The sequence below is a fragment of the Mesitornis unicolor genome, unplaced genomic scaffold (genome assembly GCF_000695765.1).
Source record: "Mesitornis unicolor isolate BGI_N332 unplaced genomic scaffold, ASM69576v1 scaffold4489, whole genome shotgun sequence".
Classification (NCBI taxonomy): Eukaryota; Metazoa; Chordata; class Aves; order Mesitornithiformes; family Mesitornithidae; genus Mesitornis; species Mesitornis unicolor.
In genome coordinates, this window is record NW_010207828.1 from 56,275 (window position 1) to 71,897 (window position 15,623).

Consider the following 15,623-nt stretch of genomic DNA (forward strand, 5'->3'; position numbering starts at 1 on the left):
GAAAGAGCTCTGATGGGAAGCAAAGTACCCTTCATAAGGGTCTTAGCCAAAGAGAACAGCTACAAAACAAGGTGTCTGTAAGCGCACAGCCCATTGCAGGCACTATTTAAATCTCTCCTCTCTGAGGCTCTTATTCATGGACGTTGACATTCCAGTCCCGCCAGCACAAAGCTGGGGGCTTAACTGCACACCACAGGGAGCTCCCAGGAAAACAAGTCAATTAGAAAAAAGGTCATGTGCAAGTGCTTGGTTTCTGGAGAGAATCTAACTTCAGAACTACAGAAAATGCTCTGGATTTGTGTCTCCACACAGGACACATGCAGCATTGCTACACATGCAGCACTGCTGAGGGCAGCTGCACACTGCAAATGGTATTTAACGGTAACGCCAAGCTGTATTTCAGCACACAGTCAGTTTTAAACAAAAATCAAAGCAACTTCCATATAGTAATCATTTTCACATCAGCTAGGCAGAATCATCGTCAGGAAAGACTTGGGGTGACTACTAAGACAACATTTACTGAGTGTTACGTTGCGGTTTTAACTACTGATAAGCAAAGTCACATTCAGAGTTTAACAGTAACTTTTCCATCAGTTCCTTTGCAGATCTGCCGCAGATTCCCTCCTGTGCTCCCAAAGATCGGAACACAGCTCTATGATTTGTGCCTCAGCGAGGGAACTCAATTAACAAACCTAATCGCACATGCAAATTCTGCCCTGAAGTTACTGCAGCGCAAGTCACTTCAAGCCAGTAATCTTGTTTTGGTAAAGCCGGGGCCTGAATCTGATCAGCAGCAGCTTTGCTGCACACAGCGATGTAACGTTCATGAAAAACACCAGATAACCTTTTGAACCTAGGCAATTCTGCAAGGCAGTAAAGACAAATGCTCTCCCACTGTTAAAGTGAAGCAGTTCGTTGAGTGAGCAAGTCCTTTTCACTGTAACCTGACAAAACAGGACGGCATTTAAAGCTTGCTACTTGCAACCAACATGTTACTTTGGCAAGTCCACAGTCCTGGACTGGGCTTTTCAGAACTATTAGAAACAAAGTTCTTAATTACAAGAACATCACCTGTATAATTAACAACAAAAAAACCTACACTTTTGTCCTGGCAGAAGCCCCAATTTGTTTGCTGAGATACAGAAACTTTGGAAAGACTCATCATGCCTAAAGACCAAGACTACTAGCTCACAGAAAGAGAAGGGGAAAGCGGCAGAAACAAGCATCAAGCAGGATCAATGAAAGGAGGAAAGCTCGGTAACCTGCAATTTCAAACCGTACCAACAACTACCAGTGAATGGGTAAGGTGGAGAAATGTCCTGCACAGCCTAACAGAAGAGAAGAGCAACAGAGCAGCCTAACAAGCACAGCATATAACACAAATATCCATACAAACTAAGAGAACAAGATCAAATTAAGATTAGAAAGATTAATTTTGCCATTAAGTTCTTGAGCTAATATTTCTTAACATCTCCTAAAAATGAAGCATGAAAAAACAGGCACATACGCAGCAGAAGGTTTCAAACACTCTTAATAACGCTGCATGTATTTTAACTTCTGTCTGCTGAAGTGCAGTGAATCAAACTTTACTGCCAAACAAAATTTCCATGCATACAAATAGATTTGTCAATAGAATTACTGGATTAGAAGCCCCATTCTGCCAAATTTAACCCCATGACTCCACTGAAACTAGTGGAGGCCATTAAAAAGCAACCCACTGCACATCGCGTAACAATGACATCGTCTTAATGGTACCGAAAAAAATAAAGGAAAATTTGACAGAAGAAAGAAAACTAAAGGGCGCTTGGCAAATTGGAAATGGTCAAGGTACCCTGAAACTAGAGAGCGCGCCCATGGCCATACGTTCCCAAATTTTAAGCAGCACTCATTTCATTCACAGAATTAAGCCTTAACACGCCTAAGAAAAGAGCCAGTACCTGTGTTCCTAGGAAAAGTAAAACACGCAGCGTGGCAGTGCAACATGCACGCCAGAAGCACACAGAAAAAAGCAGCCGCTTTCACAGGTCCAACAGAAATTCCACGTGGTATACAGAAGTAAGAGTGTCACCCCACACCTCTCTGTGTGCTAACAGCTCGTGGTTTGCTTTTGGGGGTTTCTGCTTTGGTTGGGTTTGGTTTTGTTTTCATTAAGCCTTGAGCTTATGGGCAAAGCCAATTCTGAATAAAGAAGGGGAAGAACCAGGGAAACCTGGAGACAGCCTTGGAAAAGGTTCAAAGTCTCTGCCTTTGCTTGGAAGCATCAAAAGAGGACGGATGACAACCTACAAATACCTGAAAGCTGTAAGCCAAGAAGGGGGCAGGATTAAGGAATGAGAACAAGAATAAGAGAACAAATTAAGTTAAAGCAAAATTCTGGTCAAGCATTTAATGATGTATGGAAGTGATTTCTGAAGAGGTTATTGAAAATATCACCAGTTAAGGGCATTCAGAATTAAATTAGAAAGGACCCCAAGAGAAACCTCCCCTAAGCACCTGCAGAGACAGAGGTTACACGACTAATGACTCCTGACGATATTTCCAAGTTATCAGCTTGCAAGTATTCTCAATGTAAACCATCACCTATACATAAACCCCACAAAACAGTGTTCAAAGTGGTATGCACACCAAAAGGGAACTGCTAAGATAAATTCTGGATATAACCATTTGTTCTGAATCTGGTGATACCGCTCGAGGGCATTTTCTCAATTCATTTGCAAATGTTTGCAGTGATCCAGGATGAGACACAGACTATAATGATGCACTAAAATTGGCAAGACTCAAATTCCTCCCAAATTCAATTATGTCTTTCCATTAACCACCTCCTGTTTATTCTCAGGATGTTAATAAATAAAAATGACTTTTCAGAATGCTGAACACAACCTACCACAATCTTCATGTTTTAAACACATTTGTGGACTCTTCTCCCCTTTCCCTATAAATTGGTTTTATCTCTTTAATAAAGTTATTTCTAACAACTCTGAACCAAGCAATTTTCTATCCTGCCTCTAAATTATCGGTCCTTTGGCTTTCCACCCCCACCAATCCGACACAGACAAGTAACACAGGTACCAGATATGCACTAAGGTGAGCAGAACAACCACCAAGTGCAATATTCTCTCTCTAACAGTGTCTTACTGGAAAGGCTTCAAAGTCTTAAGGGAAAAGAAACAGGGCATGAGAAAATGCGGCTGTAACCACGCTCCGTGAAACATCTTGCAGAAGCGTGAAGGTGGACCACCCGCCTCCATCGCAGCACACCCCACAGACAGCTCACCTCGACCTCTAGAGGAACTTCGACCTCGAGGAGCCCCTACCACCGTTCCTCCTCCGCGTCCCGTCAACCGCAGGACAGCAGCACTGTTTACAGACATCGAGAAATTTCTCTGCCAAGAAGAGGAAAGAGCCACGGTGAGATTCTATTCAGAAACAAAACCAGAAATACTTACCGGTGTCCTAAATTTACCTTAATACCAGCTTCGCTTTCCTTATATTCACGACAAATTCTCTAGAACTATCAAGGAAAAGGATGCCTAGGAGACGTGAGCAGCTGAAGCAGTCTATCTTGGTCAATATTAGTGCTTCCAAGATACTTACCTGAAATTGTCACGCTCTGAAGGAAGCAAGCGAGCACCTACTCCTTTATCATATCATTTGAACACAGAAGTGACGGGAACATCAGCAGCTTTAACCACAGCCATTCAGCTGCAGAGAAACTGGCACTGCCTATACCTGACACCATTAATTAACACCAATTCTAAACTTACCTCTAAAGCAAAGCAGGAACATGTAAAGAACAACAGAATTTGAATAAAATCACATTTACCAGCGCAATTGGGCAATAATAAGTTCTTCTTTGTGGAAACGTATGACAGGAGTAACATGCTACAGGGAAAACTAAGTGTATTTAAGGCTTCTGAAATTTAAGTCGTACTCATTTAATAAGACAATAAACACCAGTAAAATTCAACTTCATTTTACTATTAAATAACTGTTAAACAAAAAGCTACTTCAATACAGAATGGATAACTATAACTAACACTGGTCCCATTCTCTGAGCACAAATAGTTGGAAAACTGGGCCAAAGAATTCAGGGGCATGTTCAGAAACATTAACAAGCAAACCTGATATTCGCACACCTTTCTAAATGCAAGTTTTAAATAATCAGAATGCAAAGGACTCCAAACTGCTGTTACATTGGGCTTCTTGACAGGAAAAGGAGGCAAACTGCTCACTTCAACCCATCTGCATTACTGTGACTTTGGAGGTCTTCAAAGGACAATGGGACAAGCAGTTATACACTACTTAAAACCTAAATGGCCAACATCAAAGCCAAAAGACATCTGAAGGAGTTTTAACCCATTTCAGAAACAAGCTGAACTGCTCAGTATGTTCTTCCTACAGAGCAGATTTTCCTTCAAGAGAACTGGTTACTAAGTAGACTTAGGGGGAATCCAGTCATGCATGGCAAAACAGCAAGGTCAGGCTGCAGTAAATCTGACTTTATTTTCCTAGCTAGCTCTTAAAGTTTAAAGCAATCATTTCAACAGCAAGCCAAAGTGAACCACCTCCATTGCCCTCTAAGCAAACCACCACCTTTCCCGTTTAATTATCTAATTTTCGATGCCTTATTTTTCCATTAAGAACAAAACAGTAATCTTGCTTCTTTGTCCAGCTTCTTTTAGTTGACTTGTCTGCCTAAACTCTGCACAAAGTCTCCCTTCCTTCTTGCTGTGGTGAAGATGCAATCCCTGTAATGTGCAAAGTGGTAATAATCCACATTGTAGGACCACAGTAAGTAACAAAAAAGCAGTCAAAAAAGCAAAAATCACCCTACTATCTATCCATTAGTATGATACCTCAGTGTCCATCTCTGACAACACACACCAAAGAGCAAAGCTGCCCCAAAAGAGAGGCTCAGTTAATTCCTTATTAGCAAATGGAAGATGGCTCACGAAACAGATGTCAGAAACACAACCAGTGAGGACACACCACCACCTCCATGATATTCATGAAGAGCCTGAGAGTCCCTTACTCCACGAGCAGGTAAGATAAAGACAACCGAATTCTTTCCTAATGCAAATAGGAGTAAGGGGAGGAGAAAAGACAAAAGAACATAGCTGCACACTGGCAGCAGTTGGTGGTGGAAACCTCAGTTAAACTATCTGCAGAAACTCTTCTTTTCTTCAGAAGACAGCTCCCTGGAAACAGATCTGAGACAAATCTATGATCTCACATAACAAAACTCACTACAAAGTGAGTCAGTTGAGCTCTAGGTTAGCACAGCACCCTTATCACCAGGAAGGCGATGCTCCACATAAGAAGGACCAGCAGTTCAGTCTAAAGTACATCCATGTCCTGTAATAAGCAACGCTGTCGCTGTAAGTGTCTGACCAGTTAAATTCCACAAATTTAAGCACAAATTCATACAACTGATTATCTATCATCCGCCTCTAGATAATGCACATTTAAAATCAGCTTGAGACAGGCTGTTCCTGGACATACGACACATACAACAAACTCTATCAGGTCCATTACTCTGAAGTTGCAAGCAAGAATTGCTCTAAATGCAAGCCTACAGTAAGCCTGACAGGTTCAGCTTCAACTGAACACTGCCCCAAAGTACACGTTCTGAGCAGCGTGTCCTCTGCAGGACTCCCAAATCTCCAGCTCTCCAGTTCTGAGAGGATAACACTACCCTCAGGACTCACAGAGGGGGAACAAAGGCGTTCTAAACTCTTTACCATCCCTAGGTCAGAGCTTTCCCGCACCATGACGAGCAGCAGAGCCGTTAATATTCACCTCAAGATCACATCTGAATACGATTCTTGATGGCAAAGTCTATTACGTCATGGGGAACAAACACCAGGAATTTCTGGTAGCTTAAATAATGCCATTCCCTGGTATCTCAAATCAGTCACAAAGCGGGGGGAAAGATTTTCAGACAAGAAAAAACAGACTGTTCACATGCTCTGGTTCCCTAGAAAGCATTAAAGGAAAGACCTTCTTAAAAAGGGAACATGGACCTCTTCTTTCCGATTAACATTTCTGTGGAGATTGCACAGAACTGTGAAGCCAACCATGAAGACTGCTGTATGATACAGGCGAAAAGGAGCCAGAAAAAACCAGTGACACAGCACACATCAACTGCCTGCACGTTTCTCGGACTGATGAAACACCGGGCACTGCAGCAGAGGACCCCCTGGCCCTGCAGCTCAGCAGCACTTACCAGCTCACCTCTATCAAGAGGCTACTCAGCACATTTTTTAACATCATAGTCTTAAACTTGGATGATTTTTCTTCGAGAGTATCTTGACAATCACCAGAAGTCAGCACCCCCTTTAACTGTAAAGGGTTTGTAGTTCACTCTCTGAAGGACTCCACTACGCATCAGCAAAAAAAACCATGTCCAAGGGTATTTAACACCAAGGTTCAATATTTTGGTGTGCTACTGGAGGTCTGGCTGACCACTTCCTGGGCTTGCTGCTTGAATCCCTCCTGTTCCCACTGCAGAATGGGAGCTGGGCTAAGATTTCCCATAAAAGTATATTCTCACCTTCAGCTGCCTTTTAAGACTATGACATGAAACACCTACAGACTATTAACATGAATTTAAACATGACTGATGATTAAAAGCTAAACTATTAGCATCTTATGTCAATGGACAGCACCCTAAAAAGACAAGAAATAAGAATCAACTACGCAGATCAGTCACCCCTGACTCTGGAGTGGGGAAAATGGAGACAAATGGAGTCTCTGTGGAGTACCTGTTCTCACTCTCCCTTGTTCCCCAATTAATTACACACCTATAGATACCAAATACAGAAATAACCAACCATACATATGCTTACATAAAAACCAGTAAGAGTACTGCACCCTCCTAAGAAAGGTTAACAGTCATAAAACTGAAATACTTCTCCAAAGTCTACAAAACTGAAGCTACAGATCTCAGACACTTCTACTACAACAAAGTGGTCCAAAAACTGTAGAACACATTTCACTGATCTGAAAGTGATGTGGGAACAAAAAACAGGTAAGGCTTCCCAGAAGATGATCCTAGATTTAACAAGTTGACTGCCATCAAAAGAACACTGCATGAAAAAGATTTGTTCAAATATAAAATAGTAATTGAGCATGAATGGAATTTAAACTTGATGCTAACACAGCACGCTTTCATAATTTCTTTTCCTGAAATCTACTGACCTTAAATTTTGGTGTTTTTTATTTGAATGAAGGCATACTCTTTATTTTACCATTATACTAATGACAATCTAAAGATTTCCTTTGAAAAAATAATACAAACCTGTTCTTCTTCTGTAAAAGGTACAAGTGCCAGTGGTGGCAGGGGCTCCTCTTGTAAAATAGGCAGAAACTCCTTATCCAGAAGGTCTGAAGGTATCTGTGTGAAAGGAAAACAGCACACTAAGATAGTCAAGTATTTCCATTGCAGGGATGATGCCACACGCTTTGCTTTACAAAAAAATAATTTATCCTGCCAACTCTGTCTCCGTGTCCCCACAGTTCACCAGCACTTCCAGTACCATTGACTGGGGGCAGGAGTAACTCCCCTGCAAATTTACAACCCCTACGAAAACAATTCTTATGGAAAAGCCATCCAAAGCATCCACCACCCACAAAGCAGCACGTGAAGTATCAAGATCATACACACCAGAATTTAAACTTCCACACCACTGCAGCCCAAGTCCAAACCAAGTGACATTTCATCTGGTAAATTTAGACGGTATTGCTTTAACTTCAATGGACTTTTACAGACAGCTTTTTATTCATATATTAACAAAACTACCACATTCAGCACAGAGGTTGTACTCCATTTAAAGTCAGCATTTGTACTTTACAACCAACAAGGAGTAAAACAAACAAAAGTAAAATATAGACAGGGATTTAATAAGTAGAGAACACTCATTTAAATCAAAATACATTTTAACACTAATTTTTAATCAGTCCATCATCAGATGGAAGCTCCATCAGCAGATGTGACCTTGAGCATGTGCACAAGAAGCTGCAATTACAGCCAAGTGAGCTCTAATTATGCCAACAGAGAACCATCTCAAATATATCTGGTTCACAGTACTAAAGACTTCTCCCAATTTTAACTGAAGCAAAGCAACCTAGGGTTTTATTCTTTCATTTGGATGTATGTTAGCAGAAGTCTTCCTGCTTTCCATCAGAGTACCTTTTAATCAGAGATGCAACTTGGCCTAATCTTCAGCCAGCAAAGACTGAAGCTAAAGACTGAAAACAGACCAGGGTGCAAGATTCAGTTGAAAAATATTGCATCCAGTAAACTAGAAACAGTATCAGCAGTGCTCTTAGTCTCAGTAACGAGAATTACTCAACACCATGGAAACATGTGTATACCAAAAGCAAGAAGTACTCTAATAATAATGCCCTTCTGGCAAACACAAAGTATTCTTTTGGACCATTCATAACCAAAGAGCTTCCTGTAACAGAGTATTAATAGCTCGGTCTGAATCAGCTGCAACTGCAGAGGTCTTAGCATCATCTGATATAACACACAGATTGCAAAAACCAATGACCTCTGACAGGCTGACTTATTCAAGCGTAACATCAAGGTTTAAATCACAGCTTTGCAAAGTAGAGCAGGATAATTCTGCATGTTAAAGCATGGCTTTAAGCTACCGCACACTTAACAGCTTTAGAAAAAACTCTAACATTCAATGCCCTTGAATCCGGGTATAAGCAGTGCAAGGCTCCCAGTACCGTATGAAAATGTCAGCGCAGCCATGGAAGGGCAGAAACACGGAGGTGTGTGTGTGCACATCCATATGGAAAGCTGAAGGCACAACCTGACATCGTTTCTTGCAGTCTCCCCCTGACTCGAGGGTAAGGCTCTCAGAGGGATTCACTTCCAAGTCTCTATGTGCCTGCTGCAACAAAAGCCAACCTCTGCCACCATCTACAGAAAAACCTAGTGTTTACAAACGCAGAATGCATGAATCATTCGCCTGAAATGCCCTTTGAAATGTCACTTCTGTATCGCTGAGAACCTTCATTCGAAATCAAACCAGAGGGAAGTTCCTGACTTTCTACACTGCTCTTCCGTCTCACGTGTGCTAAATTGCATTTGTGTCCCGAGTCCCAGAGAAGTGAAGAACCTGACGATTGCTCTCATTGGGCTGCTTACCTGCTAAAGTGAACTGCCTTAAGCCAAGATAAATGGTGAGCTCCTGCCTCTTCTAGATTATCTGCTAACATGATTTATTGCCTGACTTTCAAGCTGAATCAAATAACTATTTTATGCTACACTAAATAAAATCCTACTGAGGCAAGCAAATCTGCACAGCTGCAAGGAGACTTTAACCATCAGTCATGTGTGGCAGTGGGGCTGAACAGGACAATCAGGTTTTTCTGTTCTCAGAGAGCACAGGAAGTTGCCCCTAAAGTGGCAAAAAGAATCAAACAACAAATGGAGCAAGCGTGGATTCAAATAAGCACACACACATGAGAAAAACCCACAACTCACTATCAGATCTCTTCAGCTCTTTGCCAGGGGATACACAATTTCTTTGTCCATAATCACAAGTAACTACTCCCAATCACAAGACAAGGAACACACACACATCGCTTCTTCCTCCTCTTCCTGCTCACCTTGTTATCCTTTAGAAAAAGTGCCAACATTTCTTCTCTCCCATAGCGATAGTCTGCTAGTTTGTATTTTGGCAAAGCCGGAGACAGAGGGGGGGATGTCACACTCCCACCGCTAGACAAAGCTCGCAGCCTAAAATAAAGCAGAAAAGCAATGGAAATTCAATTGAGGAGAATGTGGATTCACCGACGTTATCACCCCCTCAGCACATCTACAGTTTTGACACAAATCGAATCAATCCAGCATTGACAGTAAAAGACATTAAGAGTCTAACTTCAAAACTCGTGCTTCAACAGGAAGAGTGCAACAGCTTCCCTTATTTTTCCCATAGCCAAGTGAGAAAGTACAAAAAATATTCCTGTGAGCACATCAAGGAACTCAACTCATCCCCTGGAGAACTCCTGCGTTGATGATATAGCAAGCAAGCTGCACGCCTAAAGCCTGACTAAGCTATTTACACTGGCTGCACAAAATTCGGTTGTAGACCTTCCACAGACAGCAGCTTCTGTTTTACATGAACAATTCCTACCATGCTGAGGGCACTGTGGCAAAGACAAAGTTTCACACACACTGTATGACAGCGAACTTTGCAATGATGTTTCTTCTTGCATCTCTGCAATCCTACCCTACTCCAAATTCCCCTTCCAGAACTTAAGATTAATGGCATGTTTCAGGGAATGCATACATCACTTAGCTTACTGTCTGAATTTTAAAGAGACGTACAAATCACAGCCACACTTTACTGGAGACATTTCAAGCAGTAATCTAACTTACAGTAACATGCTATTATTATTAATATGTTATTAAGTTTGGCCCCATCCCACACAGGTAAGATACTCAATTTCTTACAGATTATTCCCACTCCACAGTTGGATTAATCTCATTCTGCACAGTCATTTCCTCAGATACCCAAATAACCTGTATTTTTACATTCAAAGAGTGTTCTACAAAAGGATGTGTGTTAAGAAACAAAACCCAGGCCATTTTCTTACATTCTCCCTGATGTGCATCTCACACAAGTAAAACAACGAAAACTCCATGGTCACAGAATCTTTGGGAAGGAAGGTGCTCTAAACCTCACCATTCGTTCAGAGGCTACCTTTCACCCGATTATTGAAGCGTGCTTTGATTTGGTTTATTGTTCTTTAAACAGAAAGGAAAAAGTAATTTGCAAGTCAAATGTTTATCCTATTTTTTTAGTTTGGTGCCACCCAGTGGCAGTTTCTTTATATACCACTCCCAAATTAAAAAAAACATGCCTGGGGAGGCATTATTCAAAGGATTAGATGGCTCAGTTCAACTCCAATCCAGATTGAATGTAACTGAGAGTTTCACTGTTAAGTGATACAACAGCACACGTTACTATACCAAAGCCAAAAGAATAATTACACCTCTTAGAATTTTATTCCATTATTACTGTAAAAATCTAGTAACTCACTGAAGTATAATATCTCCTTTCATACATAATCTAAATTGGTTTTTAAACCAAATGGAGATTGAAGTCCCTTCACTATGACACAGCAATCAAGTTACTGTTGAAATATGTGCTTTTTTTAGAGTTGCCTTCCCCCTTCTCTTTTTTTAATATAACTTTGGCTTCCATCCATCAACGAATCTAATCATGTCTGTCTCTTACACTGAAGAGCACTCCAGCAAAAGCTATCTGCCTGGTGGGTGTATTTATAGACAGTGATAAAGTCATTCTTTAACCTTCTTTCAATCTAACAAAACAGACTGAGCTCTCTCATTGTTTTCCAGGCCACAAATCATGTCGTACTTCTTTGTTGAATACTCCCCAATTTTTGTACATTGTGTATAAAAATGTGTCTGCAGAAGTGACTACGTTATTCCAGTAAGTCTTACCGCACGCTACGCAGCAATTATCCTTCCTATAACCACTCCACACACGTTTACACACTGCAGGTTCACACCACTCCTCAGAAACCAGAATTCTTGTTTGTAATTGCAGTCACCAACACTTTATCAAGAAACTGGAACAAATATTGAACAATAAACACACCTGTGCAATCACTCTTTAGCAAAAGCCGGGACAATGCACGTCAGCCAAGCTGGAAAACTAATAGCTGACACGAGATTATACAGTGTCATGTACACAATACATGACTCACACAAAAGCTCATTTTTCCTGACACTTCTCAGGGCACACATGCAGGAGACCAGGACATGAAGCGCACACTTTATTCCATGTAAGTTTATTTTGTTTTAATAGTGAAAGAAAAGCTTGCTTAGCTATAGATTGAAGGTCAGTAAGGCGAGTGTAAGAGCTTCCTTATTAATATGCATCACATGGAAAGACCACACAAAGAAGCCTTCCTCACTTACTTTGTGTATACCTCTGAGATCATAAACATTATTCCTCCCTCAGATACTTCGTGGCAATGTGAATGTCATGCATTACAGCAACATCAAACCCAAGTCATCTCGTACACAATGCCGGTTTACAAAATGAAGACTAATTTTATAATACTGCCTTCAGTCACAGGCCAGGAGCTGAGGTGAAGCAGTATGGAACAACAAAGACACTGTATCGCATTCAGTCTTATAATCAATTCAGTCCCTAAGGGCAGAAACGCAAGGGGTTTTTTAAATTTTAGACAACGTTCCCGAGTCTCATAAACAGAAAAAACTCACCATTCAGGCCCGAAGTTAAGTGTCTGAGTTTCTGCTGCCATTTTTTCCTGTTCTATTCCTCTTTTTTAAAAAGTATGAACCTGAAAAATAAAAACGTTTACTATGAAAACAACTGGATTAATAGAGCCCTTCATAAAATTTATCACAATACAACAGAACACCGGGTCATGCAAAGAAGGAAAAAAAAACCTGACTTTTTTTTGTTTAAGGAATCCATTTCAGCTCTCCAACACAGATTAATTCACTAATACAGGAATAACTATCAAGATCTCTTCCCTAAATCCCTCTTTTTAGCAGCTCGGACAGGACACTGGATCAGGATGTCTGAAGAAACAATTTGTACAAACAGTCCCTTTTCAAATCGGTGATTATCACAAGACAACCAGAGAATTTGATGCATAATCCTCTTCTGTAAGAACAGTAATACTTAATTAACAGAACTGCAGCTTCCTGACAATTACAAGAGGATAAAAAACCCACTAGAGTAACAGCAAGAAAGATTTGCCAGTTGAGTGGCAGAGTAGTCAAGACATTTCCATAGCTCATTCTTAAAAAATACGCCTTCTACAGATGGAGTACATCCAGCGCTGTGACACCCTTCTGAATCTGCAGGCAGACGACAGCATTTCTCATTCTTGCTTTTATTAAGAAAAGAAAAAACAAAAGCACAATTTAAGACTTCAGCCACTTTCACTCCTACTGGCCAAGGTCCTGCAGACACCAGTCAAGGTCAGCTCAAGTTCCTGTGCATCAACACGGACAAGAGCAGATGAAACCGTACTGGAGAGAACACAGCTCCTCCTTCCTTCCAGCAATGGCAAAATCCCCATCTGCAGAGGAAGGGGTTTGGGTTTGTGTTTTCTTTTTTAAAAATCAAGCACGCCATAGCAAAAGCCCAAACAAAAAAGAATTTCAAGCATTACCTACAGAAACTGGTTTATCAAGAACCCGAAAAGACAGATGCTGGGGGAGAGCTTCACTCTATCAGAACTCTGTTCCTTCATAGACCCAGGGACTAAATAAGGAGCTTCAAAAGTTTGTCTGTACTTTGCATTTAAAGGTGATGGAAAAGAAAAACAGAATGCAGGGAGATAGACGTGGAAAAGGCATCAGTTACTTGTAAGGAAAAGACAAAATCAAAGGAAAAGGCTTTTTCTTATATGCTACTGAAGTATACTGATTAAAGTAAAAAAAAATAAATCTCAGACTGAAAGGCAGAAAATGAAAAAATACCACGCTAAAACGGCTTGAGCAGATTTTACCCAAATCTTTTGGGCATAAGTTCACAAATGGTTGTAACATTCCCTGCAGACTAAATCTACCCGCCAACATTTGGCTCATGCATTTTTACTACATGCTGTATTAACTTCTTCCCATATACAACATACCTGATACATAAATAATAATATTTTTATTTTCACAATAACTCTGTATCATGAAAAGGGATTATCCCCACTACATGCACCAGAAGCTAATACAAAAACACCCAGTCAGCTTCACAAGCCCAGTTCGAAATTACTTTGGTCTGATTTGGCTTGCCTTTTTGAAGCAGCCAACAGGTCATTCAAATGCTCCTGGTACATCCACTCAACATCCAGCAAACCTGACTGCAATGTTAGGTACCTAAAGATGACAAACAGCAGCCACACCTGAAAATACAGTGGGGAAATTCAAGCAACCCATCATGCACATGTTGGCAGAGAGAAGCCTCTACCAATTCCCAGTAGCCTGAATTGGATGCCCTTTCCTTGGCTCCCTGCAATGCCCATAATCCTTCTGCTGGGGGAGGGAGTGCTTGCAGATCAACCCATGTGGATCACCAGGGAACATGGGATCTTGAGCTCCTAACACCAAAGCTAGCTTAGGATCAGTAACACCAAGAAGGCTGGTGCTGGATGTTAAAGTGCAATGAAGACACAGCTGATGCTTTTCAGCTACAAGGACAAAGAACTAAAAATCAGTTAGCATCCAGTACTTTACCAGTTTTGAACCCACTGGACTCCATCCTCTTTGGACTCGGTTTCCTTCCCAAAAACTGAGGGTACTGTGTCATCCTACTTTACTAGACTCCTAAGCACTTCAGTACCTACAAGCATACTCAGAGCCTGCTAATCCCATCCCACTGAGCTGCAAAATGACTTTCCTTATTTTGGCCATCACACTTCATTCTGAGAACTCTTTGCTGGCTTCATCTTCTGTGTTGCATTCAGACAAGTTACTTTTTCCCTAGAAGTTTTGACCCTACAGATTTTTAATTCAAAGCAAGACACCTATAAGTGCATGAAATTGTAGCTGAACAAGAAAAAAGACGACACCACAGATTAGAACAGATCTGCACATTATCTGAGTATCTTCCTGAGATACTCATTATCTTCCTCATTATCCTGAGTTATCTTCCACTTAAATTTGAGAAGAAACTTCTTCTCAGTGAGGGTGACAGAGCACTGGAACAGGCTGCCCAGAGAGGTTGTGGAGTCTCCTTCTCTGCAGACATTCAAAACCCGCCTGGACGCCTTCCTGTGTAACCTCATCTGGGTGTTCCTGCTCCGGCAGGGGGATTGGACTGGATGAGCTTTGGAGGTCCCTTCCAATCCCTAACGTTCTGGGATTCTGTGATTCTGTGAGTAGGTCTAACAGGTGACTTTAATTACCCAGAAACAAAACATGGGAAAAAGAAATTACTGGCAAAGCTGAGAGAAAACCCTTGGAAAGAAGGGACTCTGGAAACAAGTAATTATTGGGGAGGAGGGGGGGCAAATGAACAGGAAGAAGACTGAAGAAAGCTAAGACAGCAAGCGCACAGAAGGAATACACTTGGCCATGTCAGAGCAGACAAGAAAGGGAAAACAAAAGCCATGCATTGCTTCTGCTGGTGCACAAAGCAGCAGCCAAAAGGTGAGAGCGTGGAACCAAAACTGGAGAGGAAGCTGTGACGGGGACTGAACACCACACAGGTCAGCACGCGAAGAAGCTGCACGAACTGGAAAGGCAAGTTGGGGTGGACTATGTGGCGTTGGGAGGAAAGAGTCAGGGTGGAGCAAGAAAAAGGGTGAGGAATTAAGAAAAGGGAATGAGTTGTAAGGTCATAAAATTTAACAATTCTGGCCAAGAAAAAAGCACCAATTTATCAGATCTTTATTATCTAGATAACTGTCTTGGGCTCTGAACTTCAATTTTAATAATTGAAATGTTAATGTTCTATCTGCACTACCTCCTTATTAGCCAAAGATAGGAAATCACAAAAATAATACATATCGAACATATGTCCTCCTTGATACAAAGTGATGAGGGAAAAGGTCCTTTCTGAACTGCTAGAGTTTTATAAATCAAGATTTTCTACAAATTA

General features: G+C 41.1%; 1 protein-coding gene across 1 annotated transcript in view; it reads right to left on the minus strand.

Annotated features, from left to right (window-relative positions):
• The window catches only part of GIGYF2 (GRB10 interacting GYF protein 2), a 61,048-nt gene extending 48,688 nt beyond the window's left edge, over nt 1-12,360 (minus strand). The window contains exons 1-4 of the mRNA XM_010192249.1: nt 12,278-12,360; nt 9,628-9,757; nt 7,301-7,396; nt 3,275-3,383 (exon numbers count right to left, since the gene is read on the minus strand). Coding sequence (XP_010190551.1) covers nt 3,275-3,383; nt 7,301-7,396; nt 9,628-9,757; nt 12,278-12,318 — 376 coding nt within the window. The 5' untranslated portion in view covers nt 12,319-12,360. The remainder of the gene's footprint in view (nt 1-3,274; nt 3,384-7,300; nt 7,397-9,627; nt 9,758-12,277) is intronic.
• Nucleotides 12,361-15,623: the final 3,263 nt, after the last annotated feature.